The 22,071-nt window shown below is 42.3% G+C and overlaps 1 protein-coding gene across 1 annotated transcript in view; it reads right to left on the minus strand.

Moving 5' to 3' along the window:
• The window catches only part of emsy (EMSY transcriptional repressor, BRCA2 interacting), a 104,028-nt gene extending 82,848 nt beyond the window's left edge, over positions 1–21,180 (minus strand). The window contains exons 1-5 of the mRNA XM_073044286.1: positions 20,969–21,180; positions 15,779–15,889; positions 10,037–10,136; positions 7,699–7,773; positions 5,500–5,675 (exon numbers count right to left, since the gene is read on the minus strand). Of these exons, the coding sequence (XP_072900387.1) occupies positions 5,500–5,675; positions 7,699–7,773; positions 10,037–10,136; positions 15,779–15,848 (421 nt within the window). The 5' untranslated portion in view covers positions 15,849–15,889; positions 20,969–21,180. The remainder of the gene's footprint in view (positions 1–5,499; positions 5,676–7,698; positions 7,774–10,036; positions 10,137–15,778; positions 15,890–20,968) is intronic.
• Positions 21,181–22,071: the final 891 nt, after the last annotated feature.

The following is a 22,071-nucleotide window of genomic DNA, read 5'->3' on the forward strand; positions in this document are numbered from 1 at the left end:
GAGAGCATCCTAACATGCTGTATCACTGCATGGTACAGAAGCTACACTACAAGACAAAATTCCCCAATGCATCACCGCCAGCAGCCTACTCGCCATGAAGGACATATCTACAGAAAAGTGCCAGTAACACCATGAAGGAATTTACCCATCCTACTCATGGACTCTTTGTCCCACTCCCATAAGAGAGGAGGCTACGTAGCATCCACGCCAGGACCACCAGACTCAAAAAGTTACTTTCCCAAAGCAGTAAAGCCCATCAACACCTCCACCCACCAACCCACCTTAGTAGGCAGCCGTTGATCACAGGGGATCATGGGTTTGCACCTCTGGTGGACAGTGTCCTCTCCAGGGTGCAAGCCTGGGTGGGAAGATTTGAAGAACTGGCTGTGCCCATGCAGCAGACTCCCCCTCTCCACATCACTGATGTAGTCCAAAGGAAGGGCAAGCACTAACACAGTTTGGCACCAGTGTCGTCACAGAGGTTACCAGAGTGAAGTTGTAAACAACATCAAGCTGCCTTAAGGACTCCGGCTCCAGATTTCTTCCTCAGGGTTTACTCCCAAAGCCTTTCCCATGGGTGGGTATGGCCGCAAGGCAGCAGAGTTCCTTCTCCTAGAAAGGTTGCCATCCAAGGCTGTTGAGCCCCACCTGCCCAAAGCAACTGGTTTTGAGGCGCCCGTGGTCCACCTTTGCCATTTCTCTTGTCAGTAGAAACAGTTCCACCGGGCCTAGTAGCTAAGCCACACGTAAAGGCCAAGAGTTAGACATGGTTGTCAGAGGCTATTACAGACGCACGCCATTTGGAGCCCTTTATAGGTAGTGGAAGTAACAATTAATTCATTCTCTTTTACACTTGTGTAATGGAAAAGACATTAAGCAAGCTTGAATCTTGAAGTCTGTCATGGTTAAAGTGTTCATTTGGTGCCACCATATGACCAAAGTCTGCATTGCAATCCGCACAATTCTGTACATCACACAAAAGTAAAATTCACCAAGTGCAACATCCGATCACCAAGTTTGATTGCATTGCAAGTTTTTTTTAAAATCAATAGAAATTTACACCTTATTGTCTGCACTGTACTTTCTTTAAACTGTAATACTTTATTCTACATTTTGCTATTGCTTTACCCTTGTATTATCTTAATGTATCGATGTGAGGAAATTATTAAATTTAATATAGACATACAGAACGGTAGCAGGCCCTTCTGGTGCAATGAGCCCATGCCACCCAATAACACCCATGTGACCAATTAACCTATTAACACCTACGTCTTTGGAATGTGGGAGGAAACCCACATGCAGCCATGGGAAGAATGTAAAATCTCCTTACAGACAGCGCTGGGAAATTAACCCAGGTCGCTGGTACTGTAACATATTATACTAACCACTACACTACCATGCCACCCATGATCTGTAAGAACAGCATTTAAGACAGGTTTTAACTGTATTCCAGTGTATGTGACAATGATAAACCAAATTAATGTGGCACATTTTCAAATGCTTCCAAAACACCTCCAATCTGCTAATTAAATTTGCTGACAACACTATATTGATTGGCCTCATCTCAAACAACAATGAGGTGGCCAACAGGGAAGAAGTCATCTCTCTGACACAGTGGTGTCAAGAAAACAACCTCTCCCGCAATGTCACAAAAACAAAGGAGTTGGTTGTGGATTACAACAGAAATGGAGACGAGCTAACCCCTATTGACATCAATGGATCTGGGATTGAGAGAGTAAACAGCTTCAAGTTCCTCAGCATCACCAAGGACCTCACATGGCCTGTACATACCAGCTGTGTGGTGAAAAAGGCACAACAGTGCCTCTTTCACCTCAGATGATTGAGGAAGTTTGGTATGGGTCCCCAAATTGTAAGAACTTTCTAACAGGGCACAATTGAGAGCATCCTGATGGGCTGCATCACTGCCTGGTATGGGAACTGTACCTCCCTTAATCGCCGGACTCTGCAGAGAGTGGTGCGGACAGTAAGCACATCTGTAGTTGTGAACTTCCCATGATTCAGGACACTTACAAGGACAGGTGTGTAAAAAGGGCCTGCAGGATCATTGGAGACCCAAGCCATCCCAACCACAATCTAGTCCAGCTGCTATCCATCCAGGAAGCGGTACCGCAGCATAAAAGCCAGGACCACCAGGCTCTGGGACAACTTCTTTCACCAGGCCATCAGACTGATTAACTCACACTGATTTGAGTGTACTTTATATTACATTGACTGTTCTATTTATTATAAATTACTATGATTGCACATTGCACATTTAGATGGAGATGTAACATTTTATCTCATTTCAAAATCTTTTTATTATTATTGAAGATTGATAAAAAAGTACATTAAGTCAATATGTCATGTGCAATAAGGAATTAAATTAGCAAATAACTGATTAACAAAGCTAAGCAATATATCAATAATAATAAAAAAGTGTTAAGAATATTTTTTTTGAAAGAAAAAGGAAAAAGAACCCCTACTAACTAAAAAAAAAGCAAAAAAAAAAACCATTGGGAGCACATCCCCGGAGCTATACATCATACAAACTTCCATTAAAAAAAATCAATCTGCCAACTCAAATTCACTTAAAGAAAAATCAGAAGGAAACCATATTAATTAACTCAAATCAGATGATAGTAGTGGGCAAATGAACTCCACCTTTTCTCAAAATCGAATCAAGGATCAAAATTTCGACTTCTCATTTTCTCCAAACTAAGACATAACATCACCTGGGAAAACCACTGTATCAAAGTAGGAGCAGAAGTATCTTTCCATTTCAACAAAATAGCCGGAGACGTAACATAAAGACTTTTACTCCTCATGTATGTGAAGGATGTAAGAAATAAAGTCAATTCAATTCAAATGTCCAAATTCCACTGTGTTTTGTCAGTACTTCCTTCATCATTGGAATTTTTGACATTCTTGCTTCAGTGAGATAGGAAAGGGGTTTACCAACCTGAAAGGTCATGAAGATCAAGTGCAGTACCTTGAAGGAAGCCCCCCCCCCCCCCCCCACTCCTTCCCCATCCCCGCCTAGCAGACATACTGGAGAATGTTTCAGACCCCAATATCATCAAAATTAAGAGACAATGCTCTGGTCAGTCTTGAGTACATTTCAATCCATCTTTAATTGTCACAACATTCTTAATCTACAGGGCTACACGGCCGCACTGCTAGTAACCTGCTGCCTTGCAGCATGTTTAACAGAGTACAGAACAGGTATGTTCCAGTCAGAAGGAAAGAGAAAGATAGCAAGAGAAGTGAACCTTGGGTGTTGAGAGAGGTGATGAAATTAGTTAAGAGAAAAACGGAAAAGTATGTAAAGCTAAGAAGCTGGAATCAAACAGCCATCTGGAGTATTATAAATAAGCCAGAAAAGAATTAGAAAAGCCAGGAGAGGTCATGAAAAGTCCTTAGCAAGTAGAATAAAAGAGATTCCCAAGGTATTCTATACATACATCAAGAGCAAATGGATAACTAGGAAGAGGGTAGGACCACTCATGGGTAAAAGGGGGAGCATTTGCTTGGATGCAGAGGATGTGGGTGAGGTCTTTAAACAGTACTTTACATCAGTATTTACCAAGGAGAAGGATACGGAAACCATTGCCAAGCATATTAATACACTGGGGCATTTAGAGGTAAAGGAGAAGGTGGTGTTGGGTATTAAGGTGGTTAAGTCTCCAGGGCCTGATGGGATATACCCCAGGTTATTGAGTGAAGAGATTGCTGGTCCTTGACCAATATCTTCATGATCTCTCTAGCCACAAGCGAGGTCCTGGAGGACTAGTGAATAGCTAATGTCATTCCCTTATTCAAAAAAGGAACCAGCAATAATGCTGGAAACTACAGACCGGTAAGTCTCACATCAGCACTGGGGAAATTATTGGAGAAAATTCTTAGAGATATAATCTATGAGCATTTGGAAAACCGGTGGCCTAATTTGGAAAGGAGCACGGCTTTGTGTGGGCTAAATTGTGACCTACTGACTTGATTTAAGTTTTTGAAGAGGTGGCGACGGTGATTGTTGAAGATAGAGCTGTGGATTCTGTCTATATGGATTTTAGTAAGGTGATTGACAAAGTCCCTCATGGAAGGCTCATGCAGAAGACTAAGACGCATGGGATGCATGGTGAATTGGCTGTTTGAATTCAGAACTTGCTTGACCATAGAAGACAGAGGGTAGTGGACAAAGGGACTTACTGTAGCTGGAGCTCTGTCATTTGTGGTGTTTGCAGAGATCTGAACTGGGACCTCTGCTGTTTGTGATGTATATAAATGACCTGGCTGAAAATGTGGATGGGTTAGTAAGTTTACAAATGATACGAAAATTGGTGATGGTGTGAATAACTTATAAGACTGGCAAATACAGTGAGGAAAAAGATGAGTTGCAGATATGGAAAGAGAAATTGCAGATTGAGTTTAACCCAGCCAAATGTGAAGTGTTGCACCTCAGTAGGTCAAATGTAAAGAGACTGTACTCTCAGGGTCAGAACCTTTAAAGTGTTGATGAGCAGAGGGATCTTGGAGTCCAAGTTCATAGCTCCCAGAAAGTGGCTACAAAGCTTGATAGGATAATTAAGACGACATATGGCATGCTTGCCTTTATTAGTTGAGGCACTGAGATCAAAAGCCAGGAAGTTATGTTGCAGCTTTATAAAACTCTAGGAGTCTGCATCTGGAACATTGCATACAGTTCTAGATGCTCTATTATAGTAAGGAGGTTGAAGCTCTGGAGAGGATGCCGTTGCGATTTATCAGGATCTTCCCTGGATTACAGGGCATGTACCATCAATTGTTTCTCTGGAGCAGTGAAGGCTGAGGAGAGATCTAATGGAGGCTTCTAAGATTATGAGAGGCATAGATAGAGTAGACGACAATATCCTTTTCCTAGGGTTGAAATTTCTAACATCAGAGGGCATGCATTTAAGGCAAGAGGGAGTAATTTCAAAAGGAGACATGATGGGCAAGTTTTTTTTTTAATACACAGAGTCAGAGAATGGAGAGTGCCTAGATTGCGCTGCCTGGGATGGTGGTAGCGGCAGAAACATTAGGGACTTTAGATAGGTACATTATTGTGAGGGAATTGGAAGGATCTGGACATTGTAGAGGCAGAGGGGATTAGTTAGGTTGCCCATCTGATTACTAATTTATTTGGATTGCAGAATGTTGTGTGCTGAAGTGCCTGTTCCTATGTTGTACTGTTCTATGTTCTAAGCAAGTCCAAAGTTGAAAGAATTTATGACAATGCTACCTGAACAATAAATCATATAGTTTGATATGAGCTAGAAGCAATATAGAAAGACATTTATCAACAAGAGAAATGATATTGTCATTACATTGGTCTAGGCTTGATTAGAATTCCCCCAGACTTGTCAGTATGGTAATCCACTACATCACCTAGGATACTTTCCCTTTTCTAAAAGGTAGGCCATTTCTTCAATTTAATAATTAAATGGCATTGAAAAAGCCAATTGCAATGTAGCAGAAAAAGCTCACCTTCTTTGTTACCGGTTTCAGCTGGTGATGGAAGAGTGGCATTATGGAGAGCTGCCACATTTGCTACTGCATTCGCAGTCACTGTGAATGCTGTCTGAGGAACCAGCCTGGGCATGAGGGGGACAAGTCGACGGCCTTCAATGGACCATTCAGCTGAGCTGTTAGGCCCAGACATGCTGCAGGTACAGATGAATACACAATGTTTTTGTCCAAATTACACTATTATTTTCGTCTTTTACAGATCATGTACATCAGAAGTACCAATTTCAAACTAACACTTTATTGTTGAGAAACTTCAATATGTAATGACAGACCACTGTGAACAGAACCTTAAGCTCAAAAAGATATTGTTTTCATTTGTTCAATGCTTCTCTTTTCCTCTTTTTAATTCAAGCTTTTTTTTGCTTTTATTTATTTCTCTTCATGGTACTCAAATATTTTTCCTCCAAATGGCATTCCAAATAAATTTATTATCGAAGAATACATCCCCGAGTTAAATAAGAAAAATAACTTTTCAAGATTCAGTCACATGATTCCTTTCCAACATAAATCTTATCTCAAAAGTATTTAAAAAGTGAAAACATAACCTGTAAAGCCACCTTGCCAAACTTTGTCTTCTCTTCAGTAAAATTCATGACTCCCCATTCAGATATTTACCAGCCTGCTGATACTCTACCTGAAATGTCAACAATTCCTTCTGAACTGCAACCCTGCATCATACATTGTCCGCCCCCACCCCCAAACACATACAACACACAGAGATGCTACTCAATCTGCTGAGCTCCTGCAGCTCTTTTTTTGTTGCTCCAGATTCCAGCCATCTGGAGTCTCCTGCCTCCTCAACTGATATCCTAGCTTGGCAGCCTCCAGAATACCCATACAGGCATAGGTTGATTTGTCATGGAAAATTCTGGTCAGAAACACAAGAGATTCTGCAGATACTGGAGGAACTCCTTCCTCTCTATAGATGCTGCCTGTCTTGCCAAGTTCCTCAAGCATTTTGTGTGTGAGATTCTGATGAGTCTTTTCTCTAGTACAAAAGTACATTTATTATCAAAGTATGTATACATTATACAGCCTTGAGATTCATCTCCTTACAGGCAGTCACAAAACAAAGAAACCACCAAAAAGAACATTAAAGAAAGACTGTCAAACACCCAGTGGACAGAGAGAGGGGAAAAAAATTATGCAAACAATAAATGTAAGCAAACAGCATTCAGAACTGAAGTTTTGTGAAAGACAAGTAGCCAGGCATCACTGCAGCTGGAACAGGCCACAGCTTCAGTTCATCCACAAAGCCGAGTAAACGTCATGGAAACTCAAGCACCGTGCTCCATGCTGCCAGTTGAGCAATCCTAACAGCAGCTTTGTAAAATCTGGAAAACTTTTGCTGGTTAGTGCTACCACAGAAAGGTGCATTTCACAGCTATTATCGACAAATACTGAGAAAAAATTTGCATCTCTGAAGCTGAACTGCCCATACTGCAATGAAACCACACATTCAAGAGCAAATTGTTGACTTTCATTAAGAAAGAAAGCCAAAATCTGCATGTTTAGAATTTTCTGGAAGGCAGTGTTTGCTAGGCCTACAGGTACATTCAAGACAAGGGCAGTTTCCAAGGCACTGAGTAAACTAAGAAATGTTGAGACATGAAATAAAGCAGAAAATGCTGGGATCACTCTGCATATAAGGCAACAGCTGAACAGAATTTAAGATTTTTCAACATTGCCCCACATCTAATGAAAGGTCTTCAACCCAAAACATTACAGATGGTAGTGGAAACACAATTTATCTCTGTTACACAAGCCAATTCACAGACCTTTTCTGGATAATAGAAAGTGCAAAAATAATATACATATTCCTCCTAGAACCTTCTCAAGTCCCAGTGATGTTACTGTCTAGACTTAAGATATAAAGGACTGCAAAGTTCTGTAAAAACGCTGATTCATTCAAGCCAACTCCACAAATGCAAAACTTTCAGTGTTCAGTAACTTTCAGTTACCGTTGCAGTAACTGCAGGATTCAATACAGAAAATATATTAATTTGCAGTTTTCATTGTAAACAAAATGATGATGCTATACACTGAATCATGTAAATTTACTTTCCTCATAGAGAAAACCCTATTAGGTAACTGAGGTACTGAACAAGCAAACAGTACAAGTAAATACTTGAGTAAGTAATCACACTGTAAACTTACTGATGTGCAATAGTCATCAGCCTTTCATCGTTAACTGCCCTTCGAACTTCAGCACGGTGACGCTCTGTTGAAATGCTATTATAGAGAAAAGAAAAATCATCAGCATTCCCTGAAATTAAGATTGTTTTGACTACTCCAGTGTTCTGGGAATGTTCTAATCTTTGTAAAGTACATCCAAAATTATTGTTTTTCTATTAATTCAGACAATGATTTGGTATTTCATCCCGTTCTGACTGAGAATATTGGCATTTGGTCCAGCAGTGCCCTAATTTTTTAAATTTTCATTGTTCTCATCAGCCTTGGCCATTCCCAACTCTGAACGTACAAGCCTGGATTATATACAATTACACACAGAAGTATACAAGTTCTATTTCCCCACCTCTGATAAACCATCCCTAATTTTTCCACCAGCTTGTCAAATTTTGATGAATCATTCTCATGAAGCAATTTAGAAAGTTCATGATGGACAATAAATATTCTCACTGATCTCGATTTCTTTCAGATACCATCTAGATCCCTTTTCAACAGGACAACAAAACCAGCCTCCATGACTTCCTACCAAAAGTACATTCCAGATTCTAAACTTACACTGCACAAAAAGGCTTTCGTTCAGAAAACTTCAGATTGTTTTGCTAATCGCTTTCATTTTATGTCTTCTGCTCTTGAACCCACTTTAGAAATAGATCACATTACACTTAAGACAGAGGGTAGTGGTCTAAGGGACTTATTCTAGCTGGATGTCTGTGATTAGCGGTGTTCTGCTGTTGAGTATGTACATAAATGACTGAGGTGAAAATGTACATGGGTGTATAAGTTTGTAGATGATACAAAGATTGGTGCTATTGTGGATAGTGTAGAAGACTGGCAAAGAATACAGTGGGATATAGATCAGTTGCAAATATGGGCAGAGAAATAGCAGATGGAGCTTAACCCAACCAAATGTGAGGTGTTGCACTTTGGTAAGTCAAATGCAAAGAGACAAGACTCTTGACAGTGTTGATGAGCAGAGAGATCTTGGGATCTAAGTTCATACGTCCCTGAAAGTGGCGGCACAAGCTGACTGGGTGGGTGGTTAAGAAGGCATCCGGCATGCTTGCCTTTATAACAATAACAGCAAATACTTTATTGATTCTGAGCGAGAAGCTGCAAAGGATGGGCGTAGACAAATCCACAATCTTCAGAAACACACACAAAATGCTGGAGGAACTCAGCAGGCCAGACAGCATCTATGCAAAAAGAGTATAGTTGACATTTCAGGCCAAGACCCTCCAGCAGGACTCAGCCCGAAACGTCAACTGTACTCTTTTCCATAGTGCTGCCTGACCTGCTCAGTTCCTCCAGTATTTTGGGTGTGTTGCTTGGATTTCCAGCATCTGTAGATTCTCTTGTTTGTAATTTGATCCACTATCTCTTGGATTACTGACTACCTGACAGATAGATCCCAGTTTGTACTGCTGTCTGAGATGGTGGTGAGTGGCACTGTCGTGATGAGGCCACACTTGAAGATTGGAGGAACAACAACTTATATTCCACTTGGGTAGCCTCCAACTTGATGGCATGAACATCAATTTCTCAAACTTCTGGTAATGCACCCCCACCCTCCTCTTTCACAATTCCCCATCCCCTTTTCCCTCTCTCACCTCATCTCCTTGCCCACCCATTGCTTCTTTCTGGTGCTGCTCTCCACTTTTCTTTCTTCCATGGCCTTCTGTCTCTTTCACCAATCAACTTACCAGCTCTTTACTTCATCCCTCCCCCTCCAGGTTTCACCTAACACCTTGTTTCTCTCTCCACTCCCCTCCCCCCCAGCTTTTAAATCTTTCCCTAAACTTTTTTTCTCCAGTCCTGCCGAAGGGTTCTGGCCCAAAACATCAACAGTACGCTTTTCCATATATGGTACCTGTCCTGCTAAGATGCACCAGCATTTTGTGTGTGTTGCTTGGACAAACTTGGGTTGTTTTTTTCTGGAGGGGCAGAGGCTGAGGAGAGATCGAGTGGAGATTTTTTTTGCACTGCCCAGGGTAGTGGTACAGGTAGAAACATTAGGGACTTTTAAGAGATTTTAGATAGGCAAATGAATGTGAGGAAAATTGAAGGATATGGGCATTGTGTGGGCAAAAGAGATTTGTTTAGTTAGCATTTTATTACTAATTTATTTGGTTCAGCACAACACTATGGGCTGAAGGGTCTGTTCCTGTGCTGTGCTGTTCTATGTTGTTTAAAACAAATGAAGCACAAGGGAGACAAGAGAGTGAAGACCAGGGATGCCATCAGTAAAAAAGAAATACATATATTAGGAAAACAGAATTTTGGGAAATGTTACAAAAAAATCATTTACCTAAGAACTTTGGCCAATTCTCCAAGAAGATCCTTTTTTTCCTTAGTAAGGTCACCTTGTGCACGGAGTGCACTGATAGCACCAGCATAAGCTTCAAGTTCTAGAAGAGAAAAAGGAGAAATCATAACTCCATCATGCTAATTTATTATCTCTCTCAAACCCATTCTCCTGCCTTGTCCCTATAAACATTGATGGCCTTACTAATCTAGAACGGATCAACCTCTGCTTTAAATATATCCAATAACTTGGGCTCCACACCATCTGTGGCAATCAATTCTACAGATGCACCATCCTCTGGTTATAGAAATTCCTCATTTCTACTCTAAAGATACAACTTTGTATTGAGGCTGTGCCCTCTGACCCTATACTCTTCCACTACTGGAAACATCCTCTCCATATCCACTCTATCAAGGCCCTCTCCAATGTCCACACACCTTCCTTAAAGGACCCAAAATTACTTACAACACATTAAGAGCACTCTGACCAATGCCTCATAAAGCCTCAACATTACAGTTTTGCTTTTATATTCTAGTCCTCTTAAAATAGAAACATAGACAACCTACAGCACAGTACAGGCCCTTTGGTACACAAAGTTGTGCCAAACACGTCCCTACCTTAGAAATTACTAGGCTTACCTATAGCCCTCCATTTTATTAAGCTCCATGCACCTATCTAAAAGCTTCTTAAAAGACCCTATCATATCCACCTCCACCATCGTTGCCGGCAGCCCATTCCACGCACTCACCATTCTGAGTAAAAAAAAACTTAACCCTGACATCTCCTTTGTACCTACACCCCAACACCTTAAACCTGTGTCCTCTACTGGCAACCATTTCAGCCCTGGGAAAAAGCCTCTGACTATCCATACCATCAATGCCGCTCATCATCTTGTACACCTCTATCAAGTCACCTCTCATCGTCCTTCGCTCCAAGGAGAAAAGGCCGAGCTCACTCAACCTATTCTCATAAGGCATGCTCCCTAATCCAGACAACATCCTTGTAAAACTACTCTGCACCCTTTCTATGGGTTCCACATCCTTCCAGTAGTCAGGCAATCAGAACTGAACACAGTACTAGTGGAGTCTGACCAGGGTCCTACATTGCTGCAACATTTACCTCTGGGCTCCTAAATTCAATTCTATGATTGATGAAGGCCAATACACCATATACCTTCTTAACCACAGAGTCAACCTACGCAGCAGCTTTGTGTCCTGTAGATTCAGACCCCAAGATCCCTCTGATCCTCCACACTGCCTAGAGCTTTACCGTTAATGCTACATTCTGCCATCATATTTGACCTACCAAAATGAACCAGCTCACAATTATGTGTTGAACTCCATCTGCCACTTCGCAGCCCAGTTTTGCATCCTATCAATGTCCCGCTGTAACTTCTCACAGCCCTCCACACTATCCACAAAACCCCCAACCTTCGTGTCATCAGCAAACTTACTAAACCATCCCTCCACTTCCTCATCCAGCTCATTTATAAAAATCACGAACAGTAAGGATCCCAAAACAGATCCCTGAGGCACACCACTGGTCACCGACCTCCATGCAGAATATGACCCGTCTACAACCACTCTTTGCCTTCTGTGGGCAAGCCAGTTCTGGATTCACAAAGCAATGTCCCCTTGGATCCCATGCCTCCTTACTTTCTCAATAAGCCTTGCATGGGGTACCTTATCAAATGCCTTGCTGAAATCCATATACAACTACTGCTCTTCCTTCATCAATGGGTTAAGTCACATCCTCAAAAAATTCAATCAGGCTCGTAAGGCACGACCTGCCCTTTGCAAAGCCATGCTGACTATTCCTAATCATATTATACCTCTCCAAATGTTCATAAATCCTGCCTCTCAGGATCTTCTCCATCAACTTACCAACCAGTGAGGTAAGACTCACTGGTCTATAATTTCCTGGGCTATCTCTACTCCATTTCTTAAATAAAGGAACAACATCTGCAACCCTCCAATCCTTGGGAACCTCTCCCGTCCCCATTGATGATGCAAAGATCATCACCAGAGGCTCAGCAATCTCCTCCCTCGCCTCCCACAGTAGCCAGAGTACATTTCGTCCAGTCCCGGCAACTTATCCAACTTGATGCTTTCCAAAAGCTCCAGTACATCCTCTTTCTTAATATCTGCATGCTCAAACTTTTCAGTCCACTGCAAGTCATCCCTACAATCACTAAGATCCTTTTCCATAGTGAATACTGAAGTAAAGTATTCATTAAGTACCTCTGCTATTTCCTCCAGTTCCATACAGTCTCCCATTGTCACGTTTGATAGGTCCTATTCTTTCACGTCTCATCCTCTTGCTCTTCACATACTTGTAGAATGCCTTGGGGTTTTCCTTAATTCTGCCCGCCGAGGCCTTCTCATGGCCCCTTCTGGGTCTCCTATTTTCCTTCTTAAGCTCCTTCTTAGTAGCCTGATAATCTTCTAGATCTCGAACATTACCTAGCTCTCTGAACTTTTGGTTTTCTTTTCTTCTTGACTAGATTTATTACAGCCTTTGTACACCACGGTTCCTGTACCCTACCATAACCTCCCTGTCTCATTGGAACATACCTATAAAGAGCTCTACATAAATATCCCCTGAATATTTGCCACATTTCTTCTGTACTTTTCCTTGAGAACATCTGTTTCCAATTTAAGCCTCCAATTTCCTGTCTGATAGCCTCATAATTCCCCTAACTCCAATTAAACGCTTTTCTAACTCGTCTGTTCCTATCTCTCTCCAATGCTATTGTTAAGGAGATAGAATTATGATTGCTATCTCCAAAATGCTCTCCCACTGAGAGATCTAAAACCTGACCAGGTTCCTTTCCCAATATCAAATCAAGTACAGTCTCTCCTCTTGTAGGTTTATCTACATATTGTGTCAAGAAACCTTCCTGAATGCACCTAACAAACTCCACCCCATCTAAACCCCTTGCTCTAGGGAGATGTCAATCAATATTTGGGAAATTAAAATCTCCCTTCACGACAACTCTGTTATTATTACACCTTTCTAGGATCTATCTGCTCCTCTATATCCCTGTTACTATTAGGCGGCCTATAGAAAAACACCCAGTAAAGTTATTGACCCCTTCCTGTTCCTAACCTCCACCCACAGAGATTCTGTAGACAATCCCTCCATGGCGTCCACGTTTTCTGCAGCTGTGACACTATCTCTGATCAACAGTGCTACGCCCCCACCTCTTTTGCCTCCCTCCCTGTCCTTTCTGAAACATTTAAAGCCTGGCACTTGAAGTAACCAATCCTGTCCCTGAGCCATCCAAGTCTCTGTAATGGCCACCACATCATATTTCCAAGTACTGATCCATGCTCTAAGCTCACTCGCTTTGTTCACAACACCCTTTGCATTAAAATACACACATCTCAAGCCTTTGGTCTGAGTGTGTCCCTTCTCTATCACCTGCCTATCCTCCCTCTCGCACTGGCTACAAGCTTTCTCTATCTGTGAGCTAACCTCTCCCCCAGTCTCTTCATTTCAGTTCCCATCCCCCAACAATTCTAGTTTAAACTCTCCCCAGTAGCCTTAGCAAACCTCCCCGCCAGGATATTGGTCTCCCTGGGATTCAAGTGTAACCCGTCCTTTTTGTACAGGTTACACCTGCCCCAAAAGAGGTCCCAATGATTCCGAAATCTGAATCCCTGCCCCCTGCTCCAATCACTCAGCCATGCATTTATCCTCTACCTCATTGTATTCCTATTCTCACTGTTGCGTGGCACAGGCAGTAATCCCAAGATCACTACCTTTGCAGTCCTGTTTCTCAACTTCCTTCCTAACTCCCTGTCGTCTTTTTTCAGGACCTCTTCCCTTTTCCTATCTATGTCATTGGTACCAATATGTACCACGACCTCTGGCTGTTCTCCCACGCACCGCAGGATATCTTAGACGCGATCCGAAGCATCACGGACCCTGGCACCTGGGAGGCAAACTACCATCTGAGTTTCTTTCCTGCGTCCACAGAATCGCCTCCAACTATAGAGTCTCCTATTGCTACTTCTTTCCTCTCCCCTTCCCTACCCTTCTTAGCCACAGGGTCAGACTCCGTGCCGGAGGCACGGCCACTGCCGCTTCCCCCAGGTAAGCTGTCTCCCCCCCCCCTTACAGTACTCAAACAGGAGTACTTATTGTCAAGGGGTACAGCCACAGGGGTACTCTCTAGCACCTGAATCTTCCCCTTCCCCCTCTTGACTGTGACCCACCTGTCTGTCTCCCGTGGCCCCGATGTGACCACCTGCCTGAAACTCCTCTCTATCACCTCCTCACTCTCCTTGACTAGGCGAAGGTCATCGAGCTGCATCGCCAATTCCCTACCTTGATCCCTCAGGAGCTGCAGCTCAACACACCTGGTGCAGATATGGCCATCCGGGAGGCTGGGAGACTCCAGGACCTCCCACATCTGACACCGAGCACAGAAAATTGGCCTCACACACATACTTCCTACCTCGCCTTGTCCCATTACCGCCTGATCCCGTTGAGCCAAAGCCCTACCACTCTGCTGCCTCTCACTCCACTGCCCACTCCGACGCTGCCCACTGGATATGTCTGCCTTCTTTTTAAACCTTTAGCGCTCTACTGACTGACGTCACGTGCCTGCGCAGTCTCGCCCCTCTTTAACCCGAGTAGTTAAAAAAAACTTCCTTCGCTCCAAAAAATCAGCAGTTCACTCGCAGCCTTCTTGCTCCTGAATGAATCATATTTGTAATCTACACATTTGCAATCCAAAGAAAATTTGTTTTGTTACATCATGTTTACCAGTCATCTTTCAGTCATATTTCAGATTTTTTTATTCTGAAAAAAAAATATAACCAGTCTGAATTTTTTCAAAATGCAATTTATCCATGCATGCATTTGAAAATGAAGGATGCTGACTGGATATCAAATGCTTTAAAATCTCAGAACCATTTTTTTCATAGCACATGTCACAAAATACATCACAAAAACCTAAACTTATCATTAAACACTCAGATAATTTACTACTCAGACTAAATTAAAAACCTACCGGGATTCTCATCTCCCAGCTGTTTAACAGCTGAACATAGCAAACATTAATTGGTCTATGTCAAATAATTACAGCATTAGTTTGATTTCAAATAGAGTAAAACTTTGAAAAAGGATTTATTAGACACATTACCCAATTGCATTTAATAAACAATTAAAATCAATCCCAATCTGCAGCATTTGTTAGAATTATAATCAGCTTCTGAAATTGTAAATTCCAAATAACCCAACTTGGTCTAGGAGCAGAGCAACATACCTAATGAAGCAAAATTACTCATTCTGGTTCAGAATATGCAAGAAATATGAAGTTTACGATGCTATTTTACAAAGTAAATGTATTGCTGAAACACTTCACTGCTCCAATTAATTTCCATCATTCCTTTCCTTGCCTATCCTTCCCCTGCATCTACCTTGGTCTTTATTCATGTTCTATCCACAATAGAAAATGTCAAACTGTTTAAGAATACAGCATGCATTAAAGCCAAAGGCAATTATTTAATATTCAGACAAATTTACCATAGAGGATCAATGTAGGCCTAATCAGGAAAAAAAAACCACTATATTTATTCTGCTTTTCTTCCCAACTTAAGGGCACCAAAGCTGATTGCAATTCATAACAACTCACCCAATAAAGGTCTATAAAGTCTGCAGATTACATGCAAATATGAAAAGGGAGGGAAAATGTGACTCCAACAGAAAAGAAGAAAGTAATTCACAATGACCTACCAAGCTTTCGGAGTATTCTCTTGCATTCATCTCTGCTGAGATCCAGAAGAGTCGGCCAAACAGCAGGCATAGCGATATATGGCGTGCTACAGGGTCAGCCCAACTCTGCAACTAAATTGGAGAGTGAGATTTAATTATTCTGCAATGTAACTAGCCGACACCAACAATGAAAATTGCCATGATTCTGAAAACAAAATACTGAAATTCTGAAGTACTATACACATGAATCAGGAAGTGCCATTCATAGAAACATAGAAAACCAGCAGCACAATACAGGCCCTTCGGCCCACAAAGCTGTACTGAGCATGTCCTTACCTCAGAAATTATCTTGGGTTACCCGTAGCCCTCCATTTTTCTACACTCTACGTACCTATTCAGGGGTCTCTTAAAAGACCCTATCTCACCCGCCTCCACCACCGTCACCGGCAGCCCATTCCACTCACTCACCACTCTGCCATGCAGCAGAATATGATCCACCTACAACCACTCTTTGCCTTCTGTGGACAAGCCAGTTCTGGATCCACATGGCAATGTCCCCTTGGATCCCATGCCTCCTTACTTTCTCAATAAGCACAAAATGTAACAAAAATCCAGCCTTCAACAGTATGACAAATAACATATTAGTAAAACGAATGGCGTGTCAGTGATCTGCAATGGTGTCATAAGAACCATGAAATAGATACCAACAGTATTATTACATCTTGTCCAATGTAGACTGAATCTTGAGGAAAAACTGGAACCAAGACAGAATAAATGTGCTATTAGAAACAAAGAATGCTACTCAAAATCAGAGATAAATAGCTTGCTAAAAGGAACAACCTATAAAACATCTAGAAAATCATGGGTGTCAAGCACCAGATTTGCAGCATTTGCACATTCCTTTACATTACACACCTTCTTCAGTTAAACTGAAGACTTGGATTGTGGAGGAAAACCAGAGAACTGACAAACTGCCAATGCAACACATCTATTTGAAAGGGTGACAAAAAAGGCATGGAACCACACATTGATTAGCCCAACAGCTATTATTGAAAATAACGTTAGTACCAATTATTAACAAGATAACAGTTAACATATTTGAAAAATCGTAATCCAATCAAGAAGAGTCAGCATGGCTTCATGATAGTCAATCATATAACATCTAACAAACCAAAAACTTTTTGATGAGAGAAATGAGTAGATGCACCATCACTGGACTTCTCAAAGGCATTCAATAAGGTGGTTCATAAAAGGGCAAGTCACAAATAGTGCAAGTTGTTAGAGGCAATATATTAGAATATATTGCTTCCTGACTATTAGTCAATAGGAGGATCATTTTAAAGTTAGCGAACTATAATCTGCAGTAAACCTCAAGGATCAGTGCTGGAATTGCAACCACTTACAACATATTAATGGTGATTACCCTAACTGGTTGCATCATGGCCTGGTACGAAAACACCAATGCCCATGAACAGAAAAGGAACAGAAAATGGTGGATACACCCAGTCCATCACACGTAAAGCCGCCCCACCACTGAGTGTCATGGTAGCCGTGGTGGCTTAACGGTTAGCACGATGCTATTACAGTTGGAAGCATTCTGGAGTTCAGAGCTCAATTCCAAAGTCAGTGAGGAGCCTGTACTTCCTCCCCATAGAATGTGCGGGTTCTCCCTGGGTGCTCCAGTATTCTCCAACAATCCAAAGACATACCAGGTAGGTTAATTGGTCATTGTAAATTCTCCTGTGATTAGGTTAGGGTTAATCATTGGTTCAAAAGGCCAGAAGGGTCAAAATGCACTATATCGCTAAATTTACATTAAGTGCTGCCACAAGAAAACAGCAACCATCAAAAAACTCCACCTTTCAGGCCTGAATCAGAATCAGATTTAATACCATTAGCACGTCATTAAATTTCTTACACACTCATCTCACTACGACCATCAGATAGGAGGTGCAGAAGCCTTAGGTCCTACATCACCAGGTTCATGAACCATCAGGCTCCTGGACCAGTATGGATAACATCACTTATCACTACTCTGTACTGATTATACAATCTAGACTAATTTTCAAGGACCCTACTAGATGCACCATTGTGCTGAAATCATCTACAGTTCATCCAATCTAGTATTCTGTGCTCTGTATACATCCAACATAGTCTCCTACATTGGACCTCAAGGTACAGGAGGATGACCAGTAAGAAGGTAGGACTGATCATGGATAAAGGGGGAGATGTGCCTGGAGGCAGAGGAGGTGCAGTAGGCCTTTAACAAATACTTTATGTTTCAGTGTTCATCTGGGGAGGGGCTTTGACAAATGCGAGGTCAGCATAAAACAGTCTAATGTTCTAGATCTAAGTGTTGGAGCTGCTGAAAGACATGATGACAGGCAAGTCCCTGGGGCCAGATGGGATACACCGCAGGTCACTTCACGAAGCAAGGTGAGAGACTGCTGGGGCATGGACGATGATCTTTGCATCCACCCTGGCCACAGAAATAGTACCAGAAGATTGGAGGATGGTAGATCTTGTCCTGTTGTTAAAAAAAGGTACAGAGACAATCCTAGGAATTACAGACCAGTGATTTTTAGATCAGTGGTAGGGAAACTATTGGAGAAAATTCTTAGAGATAGGATTTATGAACATTTGGAGAAACATAGTCTGATTAGGGGTAGTCAGCATTGCTTTGGGAGGGGTAGGTCATGCCTCAGGAGCCTAATTAACTTTTTCAAGAAAGTAACAGAATTTGATGAAGGTAGAGAGGTAGATGTGGTGTATATTGATTTTAGCATGGCAGTTGGCAAGGTTCCCCATGGTAGGCTCATGCAGAAGGGCATGAGGCATGGGATCCACAGAAACCTGGATGCATGGATTCAGTATTCTGTGAAGAATAAGACAGACGGCAGTAGCAGATGAAGTGTCTTTCTTTCTGTAGGTCATTGAAAAGTGGTGTTCCTCAGGGATCTGCTCTGAGACACCAATATTACTTGGATAAGGAAGTACATTAGTACGTTTGCAGATGACATGGAGGGCGGTAGTGTTGATAGAACAGAAGGGTTACAATGGGGCATTGATAGAACACATTTGTGCTGAGAGGTGGCAGATGGAATTCAATCCATAAAAATGTGAAGTATTTCACTTGAAGGTGGAGGTTAATTGCAGAATTCTGTGGAGGAATGGAGGAATCTTGGCCTCCAGCCCACTGATTCCTCAAATTTACAACAGAGGTTAATAACGTTGTTAAGAAGGCATATGGTGTGTCAACCTTCTTCAGTCAGGGGACTGAGTTCAAGAGCCATGAAGTATTACTGTAGCTCTATAAAACTCTGGTTAGACTATACTTGAGTATTGTGTCCAGGAAAGATGTGGAAGCTTGAGAGAGATTGCAAAGAGATTTATGAGGAAGCTACCTGGATCAGAGAACATGTCTTATAAAGAAAGGTTAAGCAACCTAGGGCTTTACTCCTTGGAGCACAGGATGAGAGGTGACTTGACAGAGCTGTATAAAATTATGAGAGATATAGAGTGGATAGTAAGTATCTTTTCCTCAGGGCTGCAATAGCCAAAACCAGAGGTCTTCTGTTTAGGGTGAATGGAGGAAAGTTTAAGGGAGAGGTCAGTGGTCTTTTTTTTCTCTTTCACACAAAGAGTGGTGGGTGCTTGGAACACACAGCCTAGAGTTTCAAAAACTGTTCGATAGGCACATGGTTGTAAGAAAAATGGTTTATGTTGGAGGAAAGAGTTACATAGATCATGGACAGAACAAATTCTATGGATACTGGAAATCTTGAACAACGCATATAAAATGCTGGAGGAACTCAGCAAGATCAATCAAGGAATGGGTTTACATTGGTTGGTATAACATTATTGACCAAGGAACTTGCAGTATACCATACTGTTCTAGGTTCTATTAGGGGAAAAACCATCAGATTAGAAGATTGCTTTATCTGATCAGGACATTAGGGCAAACTTTGAGACTCAGCTTGCTTCAATTCTCCACTCTACTGTAACCTCTGTGTCTCTGACCTGTTACACTATTCAAATGAAGTCCAATGTAAACTCAGGGTAAAGCCCCTCACCTTCCATCTGAGCATCTTGTAGTTCTCTGGAATCAATACTGAATTCAACAATTTCAAATAAACAAGTTTCCTGCATGTGTCAAAATAGCCAGTTTTGACGTATGGTTATCCACCTAACATTAAATCAGATTTTCTGTCTCTACAGATACCATCCAATCTAGAACACAGAACTCAATACACCAGAACAAACCAAGAGCTGAACACAATGCAAATCAAGCTAAATTTCTTCTGCCTGCCAATGTCCTAGAGCCTTCCATTCCCTGTATGTGTTTACATAAAAGCTTCTTAAACACTCCATCAGCCATTGTAACTACCTACCACTGTGTAAAAAAAAACCTTGCCTCGCACATCATGCGTCTATCACCCATAGGTAAAGTCCACCAAACCATTGAGAACATCTACATAAATGCTGTCACAGGAAAGCAGCATCCATCATCAAGGAGCCCACCATCCAGGACCGACTCTCTTTTGTTGCTGTCATCAGGAAGAAAGTACAAGAGCCTCAGGGCTCACACCACAGTTTGTATTTCAGGCTGAGACCCGTCATCAGGGTCTAATGAAGGTCCTGATGAAGGATCTTGGCCCGATACATTGACTGCTTACTCTTTTCCATACATGCTGCCTCTCCTGCTGAGTTCCACCAGCATTTTGTGTGTGTTGCTTGAAATTCCAGCATCTGCAGACTTTTTCTTACAAGCTAAATTAGTTTTCTCACTTTCCAGGTTCTGATGATGGGTCAATGGCATGAAACATTAACTGGTTGTCCTCCACAGATCCTGTCTGACCTGAGTGCTTCCAACATTATCTGATTATACTCTAAGACTCTTTGCCTGCCAGAAAGGGTTTGGAGACCTCTTGACTGCTGGTCCCGTTCATCCTCCAGCACAACAAAGCGCATGCGTAATAACCAATGTTTACCTCCCACTCGCTCCGCGTCCATAGCGGCCTAGCTAAATGAACGGGGCGGAGACGTCGCTATAGGAACCCTAGGCGGACCCAACAACAGCCGTCACCATCCGAACGGCGCCGCTCTTCAAGGTGAAGCCACGGCTGGTTCCAATACCCTGTCACTGAAAGGCCTTTGCCAGCCTCTTGGAACATTCCAGAGGCCCGTAGCCGGAGACAGAAGCCACCTCACCTGGAGTAGTCGAGCTCGGCGCTTATCCTCCTGCAGGGCAGGGTCGTCCAAACTCTCGGCATCCTTCGTTCTTTCTTTCCCCTCTCATAGGAAAGGGGTGAAGCGGCCCTCCGGTCTTTTTTTCGCCGATAAAACGGCCTGCTTCGACGCTCCCGTTGCGGCTAATGCCGCCAACAGACAGCCGGGACCTCCAGTATCCCACCGTGCACGGCTCCGGCCTCCGAAGGGGGCGGGCTCAGTGCCGAATTTCAGTCAATCAGCTGCTCGGTTCTCATTCCATGCTCTGCGTTGCATATGGGCAACTCAGCGGGTCAGGCAGCTTCTGTGGAGAGATATCTCAGTCACAGAGCAATACACCATGAATCTAGGCCTTTCGACCCAACCTGTCCATGTAACCCCGTGGATTTCGCCAGGGTGCTCCGGTTCAGAATCAGATCAGGTTTAATATGAGTGGAGCAAAGACGAGGAAATCTGCAGATGCTGGAAATTCAAACAACACACACAAAATGCTGGTGGAACACAGCAGGCCAGGCAGCATCCTGCGTATTTTGAAATGTTATTTTGTAGCAGCAGTACATTGCAATACATAATTTTAAAACTATAAGTTACTACTACATATATATTCGCATGACCCTGATACCTGCAGACTAGCCTTGGGAAAAAGCAACTTTCATTTCCTTTTGGTAAGACACATTTCCACCCCGCCACCCAATTAATATATATATACATATCTGTGTGATTTATATATATATATATATATATATATATATATATATAGAGAGAGAGAGAGAGAGAGAGAGAGATAATTAATCAAATAGTGCAAAAAGAGAGCAAAAAAAGAAAAATACTGAGATAAGGTTCATTGTCCATTCAGAAATCTGATGGAGGAGGGGAAGAAGCTGTTCCTGAAATGTTGAATGTGTATCTTCAGGCTCCTGTACCTCATCCTTGATGCTAGCGATGAGAAGAGGGCATGTTCTGGATGATGGAGGTCCCTAATGGTGGATGCTGCCTTTTTGAGGGATCACTTCTTCAAGATGTCCTTGATGCTGGGGAGGTTAGTGCCCATGATGGAGTTAGCTGAGTTTGCAAATTTCTACAGC

The sequence above is a fragment of the Hemitrygon akajei genome, chromosome 4 (genome assembly GCF_048418815.1).
Source record: "Hemitrygon akajei chromosome 4, sHemAka1.3, whole genome shotgun sequence".
Classification (NCBI taxonomy): Eukaryota; Metazoa; Chordata; class Chondrichthyes; order Myliobatiformes; family Dasyatidae; genus Hemitrygon; species Hemitrygon akajei.